The sequence below is a fragment of the Sorex fumeus genome, unplaced genomic scaffold (genome assembly GCF_029834395.1).
Source record: "Sorex fumeus unplaced genomic scaffold, SorFum_2.1 ptg000061l, whole genome shotgun sequence".
NCBI lineage: Eukaryota > Metazoa > Chordata > Mammalia > Eulipotyphla > Soricidae > Sorex > Sorex fumeus.
Genome location: NW_026606118.1, coordinates 33,379,304 through 33,402,289, shown reverse-complemented (window position 1 = coordinate 33,402,289; position 22,986 = coordinate 33,379,304). Strand labels below are relative to the sequence as shown.

Sequence of the window (22,986 nt, the reverse complement as noted above, 5' to 3'; positions counted from 1 at the left end):
ATATGTATTATTTAAGATTTATGTCACAGAATGTAATTCAGGTTCTGGTTTGGAACAATATTGGGCAAATCATCAGATTTCCAAGCAAATACAGAACTAGTTCCTTTGATCCACAATTTATCTCACTCCAATTTTGTAAGCTTAGGTGATAAAATGTGCAAAAACACTTTGTAAAGTCTGTTACACCACAAAATACTACTATTTTTTAATCAACATTACTTAAAATGCATTATTAATAACTTCATTTAACTTTTTCTTCAAAATACAGTTTAATGCTTTTAGAAATCTAAGGATGGATGCATGACATTTGAGATATTCCAAATAGAACTTGGATGTTGTAAGGATTTTTAGCAGTGAGAAGCACGCCACAAAGAAAGAAGTACCACTTTTTAAAAATCGTTAAAAATACAACCCTGTTTAGAAAACATAAGAATGCAACTAAAAAAATACTACCTTGAAAAAGTAAGCCAATCTTTCAAATAAATTAAGAAGCCGCTTCCCTTCACTGATAGAAAATATCTACATGAAACTGTAATTCAAATAAAGGAAGGAAAAAAAAAACTACCACTGTTTCTCGAGTAAATAAAATTATCAAAGAAACATAATAATAGCCTTACTCCCTCTCTTTCCTCCCTTCCTTTAAAAAGAAATACTTACAGCTGTTGCCTTAGTTCAGGTGAATCTTGAGGTGTTCCAAGTTGATTCAAAGCCCTCTGTATTTCCACAGCTATAATAATAAGTAAATGAATGTTAAAAATGTCAAGGTTAAAAAAAACTAACATTTATAAAAAGAGATTAAAAAAACTTGAAGAAAAAGAAAAATATTATTTAAATCTAGTGTCAATACATTCATTTTCAAAAGGAAAGTAGATGGAGAGTAAAATGAGTAAAACTGCATTTAATATTAATGAGTAAATGAGTTAGCAGCTATGATTAAAAAATATCTTCTTTCCTATCACATCATAACAGTTAATACAATGGTAAGTGGGCTTTCATTCATTTCTCCTGGCATAAAAACTGTATGAATCATTGTAAACAATAATTTGATGAAACATAAAGTGACTAGGTTATAATTTAATAAAGATAATAGAATGAGAAAAATCATTTTTGAATTAATATATGTAATAACTTTGTTATATAAGGATTATAAGAAACTAAAATCAAAGAATGATCATATAAACTCAAGTTACTAACACACAGAGGTATGATTTATGAATTAATCTGTCACAGAAAAATTCATTGTTTAAAACAAGTGATCAACTTTAGCACCTCCAAAGAACAAATTATATTATAAAGCTGCTGACATAATGCCGTAAGAATGGCACCTCATAACCCAGAATTTTTCTTTCAAAAATGTTTAATATGAATCTGTGAGAAAGAAATCAGAACAATTCAGATTATGTCATAATCTATAAAACAAGTGAACAAGTGTCCTTTTTTTAAAAAAAAAAGTCACTGTTACATGGAGGGGGACAGTGAAGATGAAGGTTTTGGAGATATTCTTTTCATTTTTCTTTCCTTGTTGTTTCTTGGTTTTTGAACCACACCTTTCAGTGTTCAGGGCTTACTCCTGCTCTGCACTCAGGGATCACTCCTGGCGAGCTCAGGGGACCACGTGGGTACCGGGAATCCAATTCAGGTCAGCTGAGTGTAAAGCAAATTTTACACTCAGCTCTGGTCCAGATTTTTTTAACTAAGGAACTAGAACACCCAGAGTAATAAAACCACAAAAAGTCATGTAGAATTTCTGACTGGGCTCTGAATCAAAAAATAATAGAATTTTTAAAAATACTGTGGAAATAATTGGAGAAACTTGAATTTAAACTTGGAAAGAGGGAGAGATTAAATGAAAGTGTCAATTCACATAAAGTACATATAACATAATTTTCAATACACTTACTTTTTTGTAGGTTGAAAATATTTGAAATGAAAAGGTATAGGTTTAAAATTTATGGTAAAGCCATAATTTAGAAGACAATAATAACTGCAATTAAAACACACACACACACACACACACACACACAAGAGCGCACACACAAGTTCCTACAACTTTGTGAACATACATGCACAAATGAAATGCCAAGTAGGAGTGAACTACCAATCTATGTAAAGAATTAAGTAAAGAACATTTCAAAATAAAGTACTTCCAAGAACTAGAGAAAAATGACCTAACCCACCCATTCTTTTTATTTAAAATGAGAGGTTAATTTATAGGATCATGAGAATGACTGCATTCCAAAATACAGGAGCACTTTTGTTCACTAAGGATGATGTAATAAGCAGTGCTTTAAAGTGAAGACTGAAAAATATTTTGTAGAACTAGAGAGGAATCATACAGAATAGAGCAACTGTTAACCATTTAAACAGTTTCAAAGAAATAGTTTTTGGGTTTTTTACAGTAGATTTTTCTTCTGTTGTGTAAAGAGGTTTTGCTTGCTGTTTTAAAATCACAATTACTTATATATTTTCCTTCTTGACCTCAACAGACTTTCTTGGACAGCCTTGTAAGAACTGAAAGCTTTTATTTTTTTAATGTCAATAAGGGAAAAAAAGGTAACACAGGTCTCTACAGGACAGGATAGAGGAAGCCACTTATCTCAGATCCAGAGGGTTCTTTCCTTTTAAAAAATCTTCATAACTAGATTAAATACTAACGTACAGCAGGGAAACCTGACTAACTTTTATGAGGGGGAAAAAAATGGAAGGCAGGGCCAGAGAGAGTACAGGGTTTAAGGTGCACGTTTTTGCATGTCCACCCTGGTTAGATCCCCAGCAGCACATGGTCATCCCCTAAAACCATCAGGCACAGTCCTGGAGGCCCTGAGCATCACAGGGTGGTCCAGATAATCCCTGGCTCTGAGAGAAAAGAGCAACACTGCCTCCTTGGGCCAGGACCCCACTGCCTCCCAAGCACCCTTTGGAAGACCCTCCCTAAAATGTGGGATAGTTGGAAGAGTAATTTAAAGTTCTGTTACTGAGATGTTTAGATGTTTTAAGCAATAATTGTGGGTTTATAGCTACGGTGTGCCATAAGCACCTTCCCTTTGACCCAGCTAAAACTGGTGCTGAGAAATGAATCAACTCTGGTCCTTTCTTTAGGCATTACTGAAAGTTTTCAGAGACACTGGTTTATAGTTGACTAGCATCATCTTCTTATCACAAAGCCAGCAGAAACAGAAACGATGACCTGTTTGTGTGGTGGTGGTGGTGGTGTTTGTGTGTGTGTGTGGGGGGTGGGAGGCAAAGGAGGAAGGTGGGGGTTGGGGTGGTTTCTTGCAGAAGGAAAACAAAGAAAAAGATAATCAAGAGATCATATGTGGTTTGCAATGATTAAAATAGTTACTGTTTGACCCTTTATAGAAAAAGCTGAGTGATCTCTGTCCTTAGTAAAAACTACTAAAACTTTATCTTCACAAACTCAGCATGTTACTTGAATGTACTAAGTACTCATAACATAATGATATCTATCTCTGGAACCATATTTGACAGGCTGCAAAATTTTCCACTGAATATCCAAAATGTATTCTAAGTTGAATTCGTACAACTTTCCTATAGAACATAGTGTCTGCTCACTGATGGTGGTGCTGTATTTTCAATAGCTGCTCTTCTCACATCAATTGAGAAATAACAGTTATTTTATCGTTGTATCTGATAAACATTGTTTTGTAGAATACTTGCTGTCTCTTTTTCCCTTGCTATTATTTCATTACTTCCCATTTGGGGCAGAGGGAGGCAGGGGAATTTTTTGGGCCACAGCTGGCAATTCTCAGGGTTTACTCCTGGCTCTCTGTGCTCAGGAATCATTCCTGGCAGGCTCAGGGGATCAGATGAGGTACAAGTGCTTGAATCCGTGCTGGCTGCATACAAGTTAAGTGGTCTATCCCCCCACTGTTGCCTAATGCTTTTACTTCTGGAAGATAAGAAAGAAAAAAGTGGTTCGTGGGGTTTTAAAGTTTAAAAATGGGTGGCAAAAAAGTTTATACAACATTCAAACTTAGAGTGTGGGAAACAATAAAGAGGTTTTTAGGTATGTGACAAGAAGGACGGTCACCTAGAAAAATTGACAATCATCCCAAGCTAGTTTTCTCAAGTTAGGTATCATTCCATTATCTAGCCTGAGGTGGTATAACTTTATATGATATTCATATTCAATTTTTTCATTAATAGATAATATTCTTTCCAGGACTAGAAACCTTTTCCGGCAGAAAATTGTTCCTCACCAAGGTGTTTTTCAACAAGAATACAACAAACATTTTGTTTCTTGCATTACCTATAATTTTGGAATCTGTGCACCAATATCACTTGCAAAGATGTGCTACATCTTTCACAACATGAAGAGAACACTAGTTCCTACACATCCAAAAAAAAAAGGGGGGGGGGTACATTATTATTTCCTCCAAATCAAAACAGTTCCCTCTCAAGCAGGAAGAGCCACTCTGTTTGACTCAGGTCTGCTGCCATCTAGTGGATAACTTAAGAAAAAGACTTCAGAACAAAGATGATTTGCACTGAAATGGTTGGGCAGCAGTTGGCATTGTAGGCTATGTATTCTTACAACCTGTCAGAGTTCACTGGGGAACAAGGAGACACTGTCTGATCACTGGGAGTGGACGTGCTGCTGGGACAGTCCGACCTTGCCCTAATGGTTCACACAGAATGCGTTCAATGAACTGTCTTCAAATAACGGAGAATAGAAGAGATATCTCCCTTTTTAGTATAAAATTTCCCTATTGCTCAGCCCCAAATAAGTCACTTATTATAGCCAATTGTTGGGGGAAAAAAGCATCTAAAAACCTCCACCCTCGGACAGGTTATTTGAAAATTCTGATATAGTTGTACCCAAATTGTACTGAGGAAGAAGTAGAAGATTTTAATAACAAAACACAAGTATACAGGAAGCCAGACAGCTTGACTCTAAGCCTGACCACACACATTCTGGTCCGAAAATGTATCTTAAACTCTCCAACCTGTAACTGCTTCAACAGTGAAATGGAGAGAAAATGACCCCATGAACTTTGAGCGATATTTACTTATACTGGATATACAGAGAGTCCAATAAAGGAGAGCTAACACTATGAAGTAGTTTATATATCCCCAAAGCCAGGTGTATATCAGAAGGAAAACAAGCAACAACAACAAAAAGTATATTACACCCTCACTAGGAGCTCCCTAAAGTTTCATGAAAACTGTGATTTAGGAAAAACAATCTATACCAAACCGATTTTACCATCAGCCAATTGACAGAAATAAGACTTAAAGTTTGGAGCATGTTTGGTCACAAAAACATCTGAATAAAAACCTAAAAACATTTTCAATGTCAAATAGCCATCTGTATACTCATTTATATTACATTGTGTTAGTATCTAGTTCAGGATGGCAGGAGGCCTGGAGCCTCTCCTCAGAGCTCAGGGTACAAAGCCGGAGCCAACTGTGGGCAGGTCACCCGGTATTCCACGTGCACCCATCCCACACCCCTCTCACTATATATGACAGAAACAATTCTGACAGATCACTGAATTGTGCATCCATCTTTGGCTATGGGAATGAACCCAAGACCGAGGGAGAAAACCCATGCAGACATATACAAATGCCACATGAAGTATTCCCCACTCATCATTACATAAAACAACACGAGTGAAACTAGCAGCATTTGAGGATCTGCCCACATAGTCACACCAAAGGGTGAAGGCTTCCATGTGTACATGACTGGGGAATACGATTCTGTCCCGAACAGGGACATTCATAGTGCTAATGCGACTGCACTATGAAGGAAAGTATTAATGAATAAACTAATATATTTGTGAAGTAAGTTCAACGAAGCTCAAACAACTCCATGAAAAGATAACAACCAGTTCACAAAACCATACAGGAAGGACCACTCATACTTGCTATAATTTCCTTCTGCTGGTGTTTACTGAACTTAACATCATACAAAGAGAAAGCAAAGAAAGAAGACCTTCTTCAACCTGACTATCCTTCAACTATTTACAGCAGCAATCCTAGCTCCCCTCAAGGTAAAGGGTAACCCGTATTTTCAAAACTACCACAATGATTTCTTTATCTTTATCATTCCTCTCTCTTGCCATCATTCACATTCAGTAAACTGTTCCTCTGAAGAACAAAGTTCACAGGAAGGTCATGTACATTTCCTCCAAGATTGCCTTATTTCTCTTTATTAAAATAATTTCACCTTGCAGCCAGGGTATCTGAGACCTTTCTATCTTCCTTCCTTCTGGGGTCACATCTTGAAATCACAGTATTCTGGTTTCTGAAATTTTCAGTTCTATGTTTATTCAAATAAAAAATCTTTACAAGCCTCATGTTATAAAGTCCTCAAGAAATACAATTATGCATAATAACGTGATCCCCTTCAGAAGAGATTACTGACCTCTGTATACATATTATGTATACAAGTATGTATGTGTGTGTGTATGTGTGTATGTATGTGTGTATGTATCAGGTCAAGAAAAATGCCAGTACTTAAAAAAAACAATACATAAAAACTGAAAGTCCAAAATATAGCCACAAGTTAGCATCTTATTACCAAAGAGAAGAAACTGCTGCCATTTGATCAAAGGAAAGACAAATAAAACAAGTATCCAGTGGCTTCTACTTCTAACACCTTCACTTTTAAAAATCTGTAAACATAATTTAGATATGCTCAGTAACCTAGTGAAGGTCATTTGCTTGCATTTTATTTATGGCCAATTCATTACTAGGCATTGTTCTTATAGTATAAACAGAGTTATGACCAAGACTTAGTATAAGCTCTTCCTCCCGGGGAGATCATTTTCAGTAGAGAACACAGACAACAGAATAGACAATAATCGTACAGTTTAGCCTGTGAGTGAAAGGATTATTGACACAAAAGTGATGAATGCCAAAAAGACTGACTGCAGGCAGGAAGTCGCTCGTGGGTGGAGAGCTGGACACCAAAAGAGCAAATAACACGAAGATGCCTGAAGCAGATGAGCAAAGGCAAAGACCCCATGGTAAGAATGAGCTGTATTGTCCAAGCAGCAGAAAGAGGGCCAATGTGACCAGAATATTACAGCTGCGAGGGGGGAGGGGATGAGCATGACAAGCCAGGTCAAGACTCAGATCCTGAAGGATGTTAGGGGCCATGCTAGGGGTTTCCATTAGATCACAGTGCCACAGCAAATCACTATAGACCAGAGCTATAGGATGACACAGTTTGATTTATAGTTTTGAAAGTTCACCTTTGTTACCATGTGAAGAACAGATTGGAGAGAGAGAGGAAAGAAAGCATTAGAGAACTAGTGGGAGGCTGTAGCCCTTCAAAGAAGAAAGAAACAGTGCCTACTAGTGCCTGAATGGTGGTAAGAGAGATGGAGAAAATGGACAAATCTGGAAGGTAGAATTAGATTGGAATATACTAGATTGGGTTTGGAGTTGGAGCGAAGGGTAAGGAAATTAATGTTTAAAGCAGAGGCATACAACCACACATGCTAGGGGAAAAGGGAGTTCAGATAGAGAAGGGAACACCAAATAAAGGTGTTGGGAGGATCCTCCCAGGATGGGAGAAGCTTGCTGAAAGTAGACTATAGACTAAACATGATAGTCACCCATTGCCTCTTTTGCAAACCACAACACCCAGTAAGAGAGAGAGAACAAAAGGGAATGCCCTGCCACAGAGGCAGGGTGGGATGGGGGGGATGGGGGTAGGTGGAAGGGATACTGGGATCCGTGGTGGTGGGAAAAGGGCACTGGTGAAGGAATGGGTATTTGATCATTGTATAATTGAAACCCAAGCACAAAAATGTGTAAGTCTGTAACTGTACCTCATGATGTCTCACTATTAAAAATTTAAAAAAAAAATAAAGCAGAGGCATATACACTGATTGTTGAAATACAGGAGCTGTAACTATGAAAATTCCCTGAGTCATATCTTAAGGTCTTAATTCATAAACAACAGCCCCCCCCCCCCGCCAAAAAAAATGCATTCACATTTACTTATAACTAGCACTCACATTAGCAAGCAGGACAATTCATAGGAGAGAAAAAAATGTTGGTGCTTCTTTGTTGAAATTCTTGAATAAGACATTAATTTATAGACCCATCTCTATTCTAGGGCAACACCTTAGGCAAAAGTAGTCAACTTGAGAAATGGCATTCTCATCCACCAATATCCACCAACAAATCCCTCACCTCAAAATATCTACAATTTCTGAATAAATACACAGTTCCAGTAAATTCATTAGCTTTCAGGATCGGAACTTTTAGACAAAAAAGAAGCTGGCCCTGGTAAAAAAAATTAGTTAATGTTTGCTTCTCTTTTGTGCAGTCATGTGTTAATGCAAAAACAAGTATGCTGTCACTACACTCTAATTAAAAGAACCTTACTTTACTGAAAAGTAAAAAGTTCTTCCACTTCTATATAAACCTTTTACATTATTACAAGTCCTAAGACTCTTTCTAAATAAACAAGAAATACAAGCATATGAGAAGCAAATTACAACTCAAAAAATTTTTTTCAACTCTAAGTAACTTTGGAATATGTGTTGAACTAAAAGCTTTAACCATATAAGACAAATGATGTAAAATAATGAAGATTCAACAGAAATTCATACATTTTCTGTTTACCTAAAAGGTTTTACCTTCCCAGCACTGCAGAAAATCATGTAAGATTCCAGGTGATATGTGAAGCATATTTTTGGAAGGAAACATATACATTTACAAATTCTGATGAGCATATTAGATGTTATAAATGGATTTATTTTGTTCAATTTTCAAAGGTTAAATTATAATCACTATCTCTTTCCGATTACTTGTTTAAAAATAATACTCAAATGCCAGACTTCTCATTAGGAATGATCATTAAAATACTATATGGATGGGAACGTTTTATCCAACATGTTTCAAGGTCAGTTATTAGCATTTCTGTTCAACAATTTCAGTCAATTCATAACTTAGTCACAACAGAGTTCCTTATGTGTACAAGTTTTCCACATTAATACAGACAAAATAGCTATAGCTTTGGATAATCTAGCTTGTCTTGTATAAAACACATATAAGAAAAAGTATAAAACACTTCTTTCATAGTGTTGTAAAAGCATCTGATATGGATCCATTTAAGGCAACTGGCCCCTTAATAGCCAAGAGAATAGTCCTATGTATTAGAAGAGCTTTCAAAAGTCTTTAAAAATTCGCTCAAATGAAAGTCAATTAAAGTTAGAAAAGATTATAATGTAGCCCACAAGTCTATCTATATAAGAAAACTGTGTCCTGAAAGTGATTCGCTTACTCAAGATCACACAGCCTTTTGATTTGATTTCAGGAAATGTGCACACACACATACCATTATGTTTTTCTACTGCTTCATTAATTTTCCTCACTCATTTTGAAAAACCTGACTCTAACTTTATACTTGACTTGCAATATAAATCACAGATAACAATATGGTTAATACGGGTAAAATTTTATAGATTAAATTCTACATGTTGGCAAGAATTTAAAGCTAAATGAACTCTGGCTGGTGGGAGTAAAAACACACGTTGAATTATTTTACATAACTGTTCAGCTTGTCTCATACCCTATAGCCCAACAACCCAGCCTACATCAAACAAAAGAATGTACAAGAATGTTCAGAGAAGTGCTATTTCTAATACAAAAAGTGCTACAGATACTAATTCATAGTAAAATACATTATGATGTGTTTGAATATGAAATACCTATACTAATTAAGCAAATTACCAAGAGCTACAGCAACAACATGGTTGAATTGTACAGATAGGAGAGAAAGAAATCTGACATAAAACATATTTCTTGATTTTATTAGTATTTAAAAATAGGAGTATTGGGGGTGGAGTGATAGTACAGCGGGTAGGGCGTTTGCCTCGCATGTGGCCGACCCGGGTTCGATTCTCAGCATCCCATATGGTCCCGTGAGCACCGCCAGGAATAATTCCTGAGTGTATGAGCCAGGAGTAACCCCTGTGCATCGCCAGGTGTGACCCAAAAAGCAAAAAAATAAAAAATAAAAAATAAAAATAAAAATAAAATATTAATAGCTGATGTTATGTATCAGCTGGCAAGCTCCCCATGGCATATTTGGTATGCCAAAACCAGTAATGAAAACTCTCATAATGGAGACGTTACTGGTGCCCGCTCAAGCAAATAGATGAACAATGGGAGGACAGTGCTACAGTGCTACAGTTATGTATCAGAACACTGGGTATTATTGGAGAACCTAGAAAGGTATAAGCAGAAGGACTACCGGGGGTTGTGATGTTCTATTTCTTGACATGAATGATATTGAAACAGATAAATGTACTGAGCACACTAATAATTTATGTATTCCTCTCTAAATATATATATATGTATATAAAGTTAGAAGAAACAACTGTAATATATTTCAATACCTTTTTTTTTGCTTCTTTCAAAGACATGAGTTCTTTTGTGTTCTGTGTCTCCTGAATAAAAATTTTTCTCTATATTGTTTGTGTCTGCACAACAATGAACGGCCCTGGTAAAATATTATAGTCTGATTTAATTTATATAAAAGGCTCAGACATTTCAACCCTCAATGGCTTGCTTACCCTTATACAGGCAGCAATGTCCCAAAGCAAATACAAACAGGTAAGAATGTACCAATAGGTTCAAATCTCATTTCCTGCTAATAAAATGCTACTTTTGGACACCTCAATCCCAAACTTGAGAAGCAAGACTAATAAGCATTTCCATGATGCATAATGATCTTTGAGAACTGAGCCAAATTATTTTAACTGCACCAACTCAAGTCTACTAGGAATGACTACCTATAAAACAGTACTGAGAAAATCTTGATGCCTCATTGGCACCAGTCACTGACCAAAGATGGGACACTGGAGGAATAACTCCTTAACTGCCTCTGTTATAGAATCCATGAAAACTTTCTCTCAGAGCATATAAAAACCTTCTTAGCTATTTTAAATACTTCAAAGAGAAATTTCTAATAAAATTCCACCTTAATTCCACTATTAATAATTTTTAAATACAAGGGACCAGAGAGGTAGTATAGGAGCTATGTTGCTTGCCTGGAATACAGCTGACCCGGTCTTTGGAGCAACCCAAGAGATCACTGCTCAGCACAGAGCCAGAAATATCCCCCAGGCCCCTAAGAGAATAAGAAGCTATTTCCTTCTTTTTGTTTTTGTATACATTAAGTCAGTGGTTTTCAACCTTCTCATGCCTAGGTCAGGCCGTGTTCTGTGGACCAGCAGTTGCAAACTTCTGAACTAAGCTACAGAACTAAATAGTTTTACAAGTTTTCATTGATCTCAAGGCTATTATGAAAACAATTTTTCCCAGTGCAATTCTTGGGTACTCTTCTGCTGCAGTTGATCAGATACATATTCTATCTACAATGGACTTGTTTACTTTCAATCGTTGTTTCCCTACATTGTTTTCTATACAAAGAGCTCATTTGTACTGACTCAAATTCAAATGACGCAAATTTAGTATAAAAAAAAAAGTACCTAAAAAATGTGGTGTGAAGCCCCATTTTATTCAGTCACATTAGGTATTATTAGCGCTACCAGATGGGGAAAAAGTGAACTGAAATTTTACACTTCTGTCTTTCACTTCCACCTGACTACAACAGAGCCCTGAGCAGTAACTTGCACAGGGTGCTAGCTGAGATTTTTATAACCATAACTTTTCCTACCTACATAATTTAGACAGTGAATCCTGAGACTGAAAAATTACGGTAATGTGTATTTCAGTAAACTCAGACCCTCAATATCAAATAAGTGCTAAACCTGGCACAGAACTCTTCTCTCTTGCCCCAAGGAGGCTACCACCCCCTCCTTGTATTTTTGTACTCAAAAGTACAAGCAGACATTTTCTCTTTTTCCATGAACTCCCAACAACCTCTCATTCCCTATTTTATGCCTCTACCTCTTATTTGAAACAGACCTGTTAAAACAGAGGAATAATTTAACGAACTAAGCACATGCTTTGCATGTTTAGGGCCTGAGTTCAATCCCCAACACCGCCTGGCCCGAGTACCACCAGAAGCTGTCCCAGAGTATCATCCAGAGAAACCCCTTAGTACAGAGTCCAGAGTAATCCCTTAGGACCAGCACATGGGGCCCTCCGACAAAAAATAAATAACTGTACTGTCCTTACCATACTTGCTGTCTATACAGTGAATAAAAGCTAAACTAGACATTAGTCGACCATTCCCCTTTCCGTCTTCAATCACAATTAAACTCTCCCTTAGACTATCCCTTTTGTAGTGGATAAAGTCAAATCTTTCCCTGACACTCTTTCAACTTCCATGGTAGAATTCGCTAGCTGCTTAAGAAACACTGATTCTTATAAAGTTATCTATCAAAATGGATCAATGTCTAATTTTAGTGAGCATACTGCAACCCAGATAAAGGATATTTTTAGTCTTTCTAATAATAGGTATAGCCACGTAACCAAAAATAGCTTCTGGTCTCTAACATAATCACAGGTGAATAAGAACTGGGAAGTCTCTTTAAATGGAAGGGATGGGTCCTTCTCCCTCTCTTTGTTCATCTACACTCAGAACAAGGAATATGATTCGTTTCAATGTCACCCATTTCCCACATCCAATTCTCTACTTTCATCTTTCTGAGATACCTACCTATTCCTGAAACACTTTTTTATTTCTACAAATTTCATATTCTTATTTTCTTACCCTCTCCTCTTATTTTTTATGTTGCCTTTCACCCCTGTGACTTACAGGTTTTTTGTTTAATTATTTATCCTTCTTTTCTTTTCTCTTTGGTCAATCTTTTGTGACTATTTTAGGTCTATAGTTGAAATATCATTTCTTCTCTAGAAGTACTCTGAGCTTCAAATTCATGTATCTCAACTAGATATTTGCTATCTTCACTTACATGTAAAAATTAAAATTTACTTGCTTACAACAAGACTCTCGATAAATCTTGGAATTGTAGTTCTTCCCATTTCTGGGAAGACATATCCCCTACCGTCTACCTGGGTTGGTCAATGCAAAAAATTCTTAGTCAGTCTTTTCTTCTTACATTACCCATGTTCATCAGCAAGTTCAGATGACTTTGTCGCGAAAGTACAACTATCATGGTGCCCTGCTCTACCTATTGCAAGTTCATTCCTCCCTCATTCTACCCCTGGCATCACCCTTCCACTTCCCCAAAGGCTATTTCCGAAACTGCTGTCAGAGCAGACTTTCCAAGGTGCAAGTTCGCTTGATTTCCCAGTGTCTAGAAGGAAATCACAATGGTCCAAAAGATCTCTGAGGTTCAGGAGATCTGCTTAGGCTTCCCTGATTTCATCTCCTGCCAATTTGACTCTCAACAAGCTTAAAGTCTGCTGTTGGAGCTTTTCATTGAATTCAATATTTAGTTAATGTAGCATCCACTTATATACTCTTTCCTAGTATTTTCTCACCCTGCTAGTCCTTACTCAGAGAATTATCCAAGTCAGAGATTCCCAAATGTATTTGGCTTATTGCCTCCTATTTTAGAAAGAAAAAAAAAAACTTTAATCAGCAGCCCCCCGGAAATTCCACTTTAAGTGATTCAACAGAAAGCCTTCCCAGTTCACTTGAGGCTTCTACCACCTCCTTAGCCCAGGGTCTCCCAGGAGCAGTTTCCTCTCCTCTGGGAAAACTAACACAGCAACTCCGTCATCATGTGCTCTCACAATATTCTCATTTTATTCTCCTCATACGAATTCTGTGCTTAATATTCTGAATCACCACTTCTCCCCGCCCCCTCCGCCTTATATGGTAAATTACAGCTGAACAGGCTTTTTGGAATATGTTTACTGCTGGATTCATCAAGTCTGAAATAGTCACTAAGCAAGTGGTAAGTACTGAATCAATTACTAAATAAATGGATACAGACAGTATCAACTTTTTAAATAATTATTTTTACCCATTATTCCTGAGTTTATACTCTTAACGAACAGCGTGAGAAATATTTGATTTAAGTATATAGTTACTTAGTGACAAAAATCAAATTCCTCCAGAACCAACTTTCTTGTTGTTTAGGGGCCATCCCTACTGATATATGGCATAATTGTGCCCACCAGATAGTAGGTGCTCAGATGGTAATACACAGCTGTCTGGATCCAGTAATGTTGGTGGTCACTAGGGACTGGTATCAGGTCCACCCTGGGACTCATGGGAAGGAGGAATGTAGTACAAGGGATCAAAATCAAGGACGAGCCTATGCAAGAAATCCACTCCAGCCCTGTGTGCTACCTCCCCAGCTCTGAACAACCTGGGTTATTCCAAGTCCTGCTTCTTTTCAAGCTGAAGGCCTACCAATGCAGCTTCTGCTCATTTGTGGAGTCCTTCATGATTATTCTGTTTCTTGTGTTTTAAACCACAGTGCTTCACATATATGAAAGTTATAATTATACCTTCTCCTGGTTGAAAAAAGTCTCCTAAGGATTCCTCACAAGGCCGAGTGGTTTATCCCATCACTATCCTGATTTCGCTAAGACTGCCCCAAACTGCCATGTACAACTGACCCTCGAACAACACATGAAGAGGTGATAATGCCCCACAATTGACAATTCACTTATAACTTATAACTTATATATAACTTATAACTTATATATAACTTATATATAACTTATATAACTTATATATACTTATATATAACTTATATATAACTTATAACTTCTGACTCCCAATTTGTCAGAAACCTTACAGGTATCATAATCAACATCTTTTCTGTATAATACACTGAACGGAGACTATTTCCTATACTACACTCATATGACAAAGTAAACTTCAGAAAATTGTAAGTGAATACATACGAAAAACTATCCTCCTGATAATTTCCATTTTGACAGACTGAGAAGGAAAAGGAAAGAAGGGTTCAAAAACCTCTGCCTAGAAGATGGGCCCCATATGAATCAACGCCTTGGTTTTCAGAAACCGGTTTATCATCTTCAATGACAAACTGCCATGAATACACAACTCTAACCCAATATTTACCACTCATCTGGCTAGATTAACTGATCTCTTTCTAAAAGGCACATAGAATTTTAAATTGTCTTCCTTTAGTTCAAGTCCACATACAATCTTCATTTTATGCAGTTATACCAAAAGTTGTTTATTGACTTGAGAACCTCAATGCACCAGTCTTTCCTCATCTTCTCAGAATCTCTGACACCATTCAGCTTTCCCCACAGAGCCTAATTGCCCTGTTCTTCTCTTTGTTACCTCTCTTGCATAAAAGAACTGATTATCTTAATCCATAAATGTCACATGAGTAGCCTGAGGCAGCACATTTCTAACCAGCAACAAGGGAGCCATAAAAAAAAGAAAACTGCTCAGAGTGTAGTTATATGTACAGACTGCGAGCATGTGAGCGCACACACACACACACACACACACACACACACACACACACACACATACACACTCTCCTCTCTCTCTCTCTCTGCTGCCCCGTAAGGGAGCACCTCACCCTCCTAGTTTTGCATGGCTTCTCCTCTCCTTTCCTCCTTCTCTTTCTTTATTCTTCCTTCCCACCATCCCTTCCTTCCTTCCTTCCCACCATCCCTCCCTCCCTCCCTCCCTCCCTCCCTCCCTCCCTCCTTCCCTCCCTGCTCTCTCTCTCTCTCTCTCTCTCTCTTTTTAGTTTTTGGGCCACACCCAGTGGTGCTCAAGGCTTACTGCTGGTTGTGCTTAGGAATTACTCCTGGTGGGGTTCAGGGGACTATATGGGGTTCTGAGGACCAAACTCAGGTTGGCCATGGCCATATACAAGATAAGTGCCCTACCCACTCACTACACTATCTCTCCAGCACCTCATCTTTTTTCTTCTTCCTATCTCTGTCTCTCCTGTTTGTCTTGTTCCCATATTCCCACATGAATTCTCCACTATCCCCCACAAACAGGCAACAGGATCCTGCACACTTGGCATGAGTCTTGTTAGCAGCAAGCGAATTCCAGCCTGCAGCTCTTTATCAATACAGAGGAGCTGCCTGTATGATTTTCTTATGAGTATGTGCAGGATAGTATGTAAACATTTAATCTGACAGATCTATGCAGTGTTAATTTTTTTTCTTTATGCAACAGAGGGTTTGGTAGAAAAATTTCCCCATATCTTTTTATACTATTTAAAAAAGCTGAAGTTTGCATTGCCAACAAAAGTGTGAAATGTTCATAACCTTCCTCTCCAAGAGAAGCCATTCAAGTCTGATTATTTTTCTAAGTAATTTTAATTAAAGAGGAGAGAGAGAGAGAGAGAGAGAGAGGAGAGAGAGAGAAGAGAGAGCGAGCAGAAATCAGACTCCATAGGTGAAGCCAATGATGGTGTCCTGGAATAAAGTGGAACAATTCTAATGCCCTATTCCTAAAGTTCCTAATGTGGATAACAAGGGAATTCTGTAGTACTCACTTCCTTGCTCCTATAAGATTAGTTAAAAAAAAAATTACCCTGAATCACAAAAGAGCTATTTTATGTACATCAATACTTTAGAGTTACCTTTAATCTTATTCTCTTTGCCTTCAAAACCGACAACTCATTGAAACCATTCAAGGAAGAGAAGTAACTGTTAAAAAGTTAATGATTAAATACAAAAACACAGTTTTGTCATCTGAAAACATTCTTTATTTCAGCAGTATGTTAACATATTCTGGTAAAGAAAATAGCTGTAACAAAACCAGGTTAAAAAATAAAATTACATTATACTTGCAATAGTTCAGCAAGATAATAAGAGTGACCCAATATGTGATTAGTTATGACAAAGGAATAACAAAGTAACCCATGAGCTCAAAATCTACTTCAGTAATTTTTTTACATTCTTATATATAAATATACTGTATATTTGTATACACACACTTATACATATACATGTTCTGTATACATAATAAATACACATTGGCTTAGTCTATCCTTTTTGTCTTTGTCAGAAATAGCAAAGGGTAATTTGCAGGAAATCCTGAGTTATTCTCCATATCTTCTTCAAAAAGAATAAACAGGATTGTCCTGATTCTTATAAATGTACCAAGTATTTTCCCCTTACAAAACTGAACTAATAATATCCAGTCAAGTTTAATTTTTAATAAACAAATGTCCTTCTGTGTTTGTTAGTGATCTTCAATTCTAAACCTGTAAGATTTTATCAGGAAGTCCATTAATATCTAAAACCAAATATCTCATAAGTTCCAGGAGGTTCACCCCATGGCTTGGAGACCAGCCGCACATGCTAGGGGAAAAGGCAGCTTAGATAGAGAAGAGAACACCAAATAAAGGGTGTTGGGAGGATCCTCCCAGGATGGGAGATGCATGCTGAAAGTAGACTATAGATCGAATATGATTGCCACTCAATGCCTCTTTTGCAAACCACAGCACCCAAAAGGCAAGAGAGAACAAAAAGGAATGCTCTGCCACTGAGGTGGGGTGGGATGAAGGGGGTGGGGGAGATGGGAGGGATGCTGGGACCCGTGGTAGTGGATGATGGCCACTGGTGGAGGGATGGGTACTCGATCACTGTATAACTGAAACCCAAGCACAAAAATTTATAAGTTACAACTGTACCTCATGGTGTTTCACTAATAAAAATAAATATATATATATATATCTCAAAGCAAATATAAGTGTATAATTTTGAAATGTTTAATTAATGAATGAAATTATACAGATTACATGTCAGATATCCTACCAAAAAAAAGGTCTCATGTTAACTCTTCATATGTAATTTTTATATTCTAGAATTCTAAAGAATTCTAATCTGTTTGAAACTTTATTTTGTCTTTTAGTTTTGTTTGGGGATACTCAGTGGTACATTAAGTGGTACTCAGCAGCTATTTCTGGCTCTGTGCTCAGGAGTGACCCTGAGCAGTACTAACGGACTCAATGGGACTGTATGTGATAAGGAGGACAGGAAATAGAGTCAGTCCCATGCAAGGCAAGTGCCTTACTCTTTTTCTTTCTTTCTGGGCCCTAAAATCTCTTCCTAACAAATGCTTTTTCTCCCTTCAATATAAATTCTTGTCTTTTATGAACTTGTACTGAGATTCAACTATGGACAGAAAACTAGTAGCAAAATCAATTTATAACTCAACTCACAACATTGTGTGATCTTCTGGATGTTGGAAGAGATCCGCTGGGCCAGCTGGGCAGGGTCACCACCAATTCCTGGAGTGTAAGACATGGCTGATTTGCTTTGTCAATAATTTCATCAGATGCTGGTGAACTGTGCTGTTTTCAAAGCAGCCACCTAAATAATAAAAAGAAATAATCACATAATTTATTTATTTATTGGCTTTTTGGGTCACACCCAGCAACGCACAGGGGTTAATTCTGGCTCTGCACTCAGAAATTACTCCTGGCGGTGCTCAGGGTGCTATATAGGATGCTGGGAATGGAACCCGGGTCAACAGTGTGCAAGGCAAACACCCTACCCACTGTACTATCACTCCAGCCCCCACATAATTTATTTTTAAAGACACTGGTTTTCACTTTCCAAATTATCAATCTGGGATATTACATTACTAACTTGATTAGCATAACAGAGTTGAAGTTTAGCTAAGGGGCACAGCAAGTAAAACTCTCATGTTTAGCAAAAAAAAAAATTGTATTTGACAGGGCAGTAACACATTAATTAAATGTTCATATTGCACATTCTCTCTGAACTTTTTTTTTATTGTTGTTCTCTTGGAGGATGAGTTATTCAGTCCCTTTTCTGTACATAATTTTAATTGTTTATGCACTTTCTCCTGGAGTAAATGTAAAAAAATATACGGAAAGGCCCACAAGCTGTCTACCTTTCTTTCCACAATATTGAAAATAATTCCTAGTACAGAATACTTATTTGTTAAATCAAACACAGATTTCAGAATATTCCCAGAATTTGTGTTATATATAATTTAATACACTCTCAGCTCAGAATCATAAGACTACCAGGACTTCAATTTTACTGGGAAAGAAGATCAAATTTGAGAAAGAAGAGTTGACAAGCAAAATAAAGGAACACTATAAAATGCTCATTACCACTTCCTGACACAACAGGAATAACTTTTTTTCCCAGAAATCAGCCTCTTACAACAGGCACTAAGTAGTACTATGGTATTGGCGTTTGTGTGGGCTGGGGGTGGGGGTGGGGTGTTCAGGGGTAGGTAAAATGAAGTTCTTTTTTCAGTCCATACCATGGAGAATGAAAAGACATGCCCTTCCATTCAGTACTACAGGGAATAACAAAGAATTTCAACTAACAATATACCTCTCTTTCACTCCTATGCAGTGAGTACTGACAAGTTACAAGCAGTAACTTTGTAAGCCAACTCTCTGAGACTGAGTTCCTTATATGTCAGCATGAAGCCATGGTTGGAAACTGCAAGCAAGCAAACAAAGATAACATATTTGCTCAAAGTCAGTGTGTCACTTAAGAAAACAAAAAGTCCATAATGTGAAGCAACCAAATAAATACAAAAGCAAAAAAAAAGAAAGAAAGAAAGAAAGAAAGAAAGAAAGAAGGAAAGAAAGAAAGAAAGAAAGAAAGAAAGAAAGAAAGAAAGAGTTAGGAAAAGGAAATACCACAACTACATTTACTTAAAATTGACTGAACAAACACAATATTGGATACCTGGGTTTGGCTGGTATAAAAAACAAGGTTAAAGATGAGAAACCTGGTGTGAAAAGGCCCAGGATATGAGGACAGCATAAATGCAGTGTGTCATTTACCACTGGGGTGATATAAAGGGAAGGGAAGTTCCTGGAGAAACCTGAATCAGATGGCTCAAGGCAGGGCCAAGCAGCATACAACAGAGCAAAGGGAAGAGAGGGAAGATATTATGCAGCGGCAAAGTGAAAAGCATTACCCGTGTGCCATCTAATTTTCAAATTCTCCTTTTCAAGTTGGTGACAGCATAAACCTCATCTTAAAGAGAAGAGCTACGGCTCATAAACATTAGGTAACTGAAAAAGCAGTGCAACCCACCTGTGAGGCGGTGGTAGGATTCTTTTTTCCAAAGCTACCCTAGTGTGCTTCCACACAAATGTCCAAACAGAAACATAATAAATAAGGAAGTGCTCCCTATTTAAACCCTGATGCTAGGTTTAGTTTCAATACGATACTGTAAGAAGTCACGGGAGGGTTCTGAGAGGGAAGTTATAATGGTATGTAGGACTCTGTTCTAAGGGTCAAACTAGGCTGGGAGTACCCCAGCTGACCTGCTGAGACAGGCAGAACAGCATTGGTTCCCAACCTTGAAACTGGTGCCTAATGCCAAGTACCAAGTCACCCCAAACTTCAGGGAGCTTACAGATACTTTCCATACCGATCAAATTCAACTCAGCATAACCACTACAGCAGGGTAGAAGGAATGAGCATCCTTCCAGGTGGTCTTGGATTTGAGACTGGAAGCCATGGAAGGAACGGGGGACCATGTTGAACAAGAATGAAATTCTAGAGACAATGAGACCAATTCCATTCCAAGAATCCTACAAAACACCAGATAGATCTCTAAATTCTACATTTTTCCTGCAAAAAAGAGTTTTTTTTCTGGGAGACCAGGCAGATAGTAACAGTGGATAAGGTTGCATGCATCTGACGAGGGCCGATTCCTGGCACCCATATGGTCCCCCAAGTCTGCCAGGAGTGACCACTGAGAAAGAGCCAGGAGTGGAAAAAAAAAAGCTTTACTGTGACATACCATAATATTCAGCTTTCTAAAATGTACAAACGTATGGTGTTTGAAGATATTCACAAAGTTGGACAGACATGATCAATTTTAGAGTATCTCATTATACCACAAACCACCATTCCCAGACAGTCATTAGTCATGTCTTGCAAACCTCTCCACCTATAGACTATCACTATTCTATTTCATGTCTATTAGTTTTCTAGTTTCGTACAATTAATGTGCATGGGATAATACAATATGTGTTGTTCTGTGACTTCTCAGTGCATTTTTGAGTTCTATTCATAGTGTAATGAGTATCGATAGTCATTTTTTTTGCTATACTATTCCAAATAATATTCCACTGCACAGAAAGAAATTTTCTCCTACTTCAAAGATATTCTTTTTGTCCTTTCAATGTTATCTCAAGAAAACCTGGCTTCCAGTCACCATAAGCATCAAATAAGGAATTGCTTCTTTTTCTTACTTACGTCTTCTCTTAGAGGAACCTCTTCAATTCATATAATATCACTATAAGCTTCACATATGATTGTACCATACCTGTTTCAAGTCATACCCTTAACTCTACATTAACACTATGTTCTTTTTGTTTTGGGGGCCATGCAGGCTAATACTAAAGGCTACTCACAGTTCTGGGCTCCCAGCAGTTCTTGGGAACCCTTGATATGCAATACATATGCTCAGTCTTTGACTATTTCTGTGGCTCTACACAAATCCAATGAGTTATTCAGGGTTGTCATATCTCTGAAGCTAAATGGACCTGCCAACTATCTTTTTAGCTTCCAGATGAACAACTGGAAATCTCTACCACAGGCAAAAACACTTAGCACTTAGAATTACTGCTAGGATTAAAATGAGATAATGCACATCTGGGACTAAAAGTTTTTCCAATTTACCCATAGAAAGGTATGATCTGCCCTTACATCTTTCAGGGCTAGCATAAACGGATCATGGCAACTGCACCTGCATCAGAACCACTTTATTACCCAATGCCTTCTACTGCCAGACTGTAGGTGATAATTATTGATCCTGTCACCTTGAATTCATGTCTTGAATTAAGGACTGTAGCGGTTTCAATCATTCTCAAAACTCAGACAACCTACTGTGAACCTTTTAACTGTTTTCTTCCTTAAAAAAAGAAAAAAAGGGGGGGAGGGTTGATAGGGTTTTAAACATAAAGTACTCTAGCACCATACTCCCTAGCAGAGTCGCCACTTCTAACACTGGACCTCTGTCTCTCGCTGTCCCCTACTCCAGTGTTCCCCACCACCATCTGTGTAAGCCCTCTGTGGTAAGATTCCGACTGAAGACCAGTTTTCAGTTTCTTGTCTTCGGTCATTTGTTATTTCCTTTTATGTTATATGTTTCCATGTATCATATGGTACATCATTCGGTGTCTGTCCTCTTCTTCTAACTTCGCTCAGCATGATACTCTGCAGATCCATTCACATAGGTGCAAATTGCATGATCTCATCTTTTCTTAAAGCCAAGGAGTATTCCATTGTGTATATGTACTATAGTTCCTTTATCCAGTCATCTGTTCTTGGACACCTGGGTTGTTTCCGAGTTTTGGCTATTATGAATAATGCTGCAACAAACACAGGAGTGCAAATGATTTATCTGAATAGTTCTTGAGTACTCGGGATAGATGCGAAGAAGTGAAAATACTGAGTCACATGTAAACTCAATTCCTCGTTTTTTGAAAACTGTCTGTAATGTTTGACAAAAAGACTGATCCAGTCAACATACCCAGCAGCAGTAAATGAATGATGGTTGCTCTTCTCCCACATCCACAACAACACTGGTTGTTCGAGTTCTTTGTAACGTATGCCAGTCTCACTGGTGTAAGGTGATAATCACGGTCACGGTCCTCCCGTTATTCATAGATTTGCTCAAGCGGGCCCAGTAACGTCTCTATCATGAGACGTGTTGTTATTGTGTTTGGCATATCGAATACATCACGGGTAGCTTGCCAGGCTCTGCCGTGCGGGCGAGATACTCTCGGTAGCTTGCCGGGCTCTCCGAGAGGGGCGGAGGACTCGAACTCGGGTCGGCCATGTTGGCCGCTGGTAAGGCAAACGCCCTACCGCTGTGCTATCACTCCTGCCCAAGGTGATAATCATTATTTTATTTTTTTATTTTTTTATTTTTTAATAACTAAAACTGAGCATGTTTTTATATACCTTTTAGTGATGTGTATGTATTCTTTGAGGAAGTTTCTGCTCTTCTCTGCCCCACATTTATTGATGGAGTTCATCGATTTTTTTTTCTTATAAAGTTCTACCAGTGCTTTATGTATGTTGGATATCAACCCTTTATCAGATGAGTGATGGGCAAACATTCTGTCCCAGTTGTGAAGTCTTTTT

At 37.7% G+C, this 22,986-nt stretch overlaps 1 protein-coding gene across 3 annotated transcripts in view; it reads right to left on the bottom strand.

Moving 5' to 3' along the window:
- The window catches only part of STX7 (syntaxin 7), a 43,102-nt gene that overhangs the window by 15,712 nt on the left and 4,404 nt on the right, over window positions 1-22,986 (bottom strand). For all 3 annotated transcript variants that reach the window (XM_056126223.1, XM_056126225.1, XM_056126224.1), the window contains exons 2-3: window positions 18,048-18,198; window positions 658-727 (exon numbers count right to left, since the gene is read on the bottom strand). In XM_056126223.1, the coding sequence (XP_055982198.1) occupies window positions 658-727; window positions 18,048-18,132 (155 nt within the window). In that variant the 5' untranslated portion in view covers window positions 18,133-18,198. The remainder of the gene's footprint in view (window positions 1-657; window positions 728-18,047; window positions 18,199-22,986) is intronic.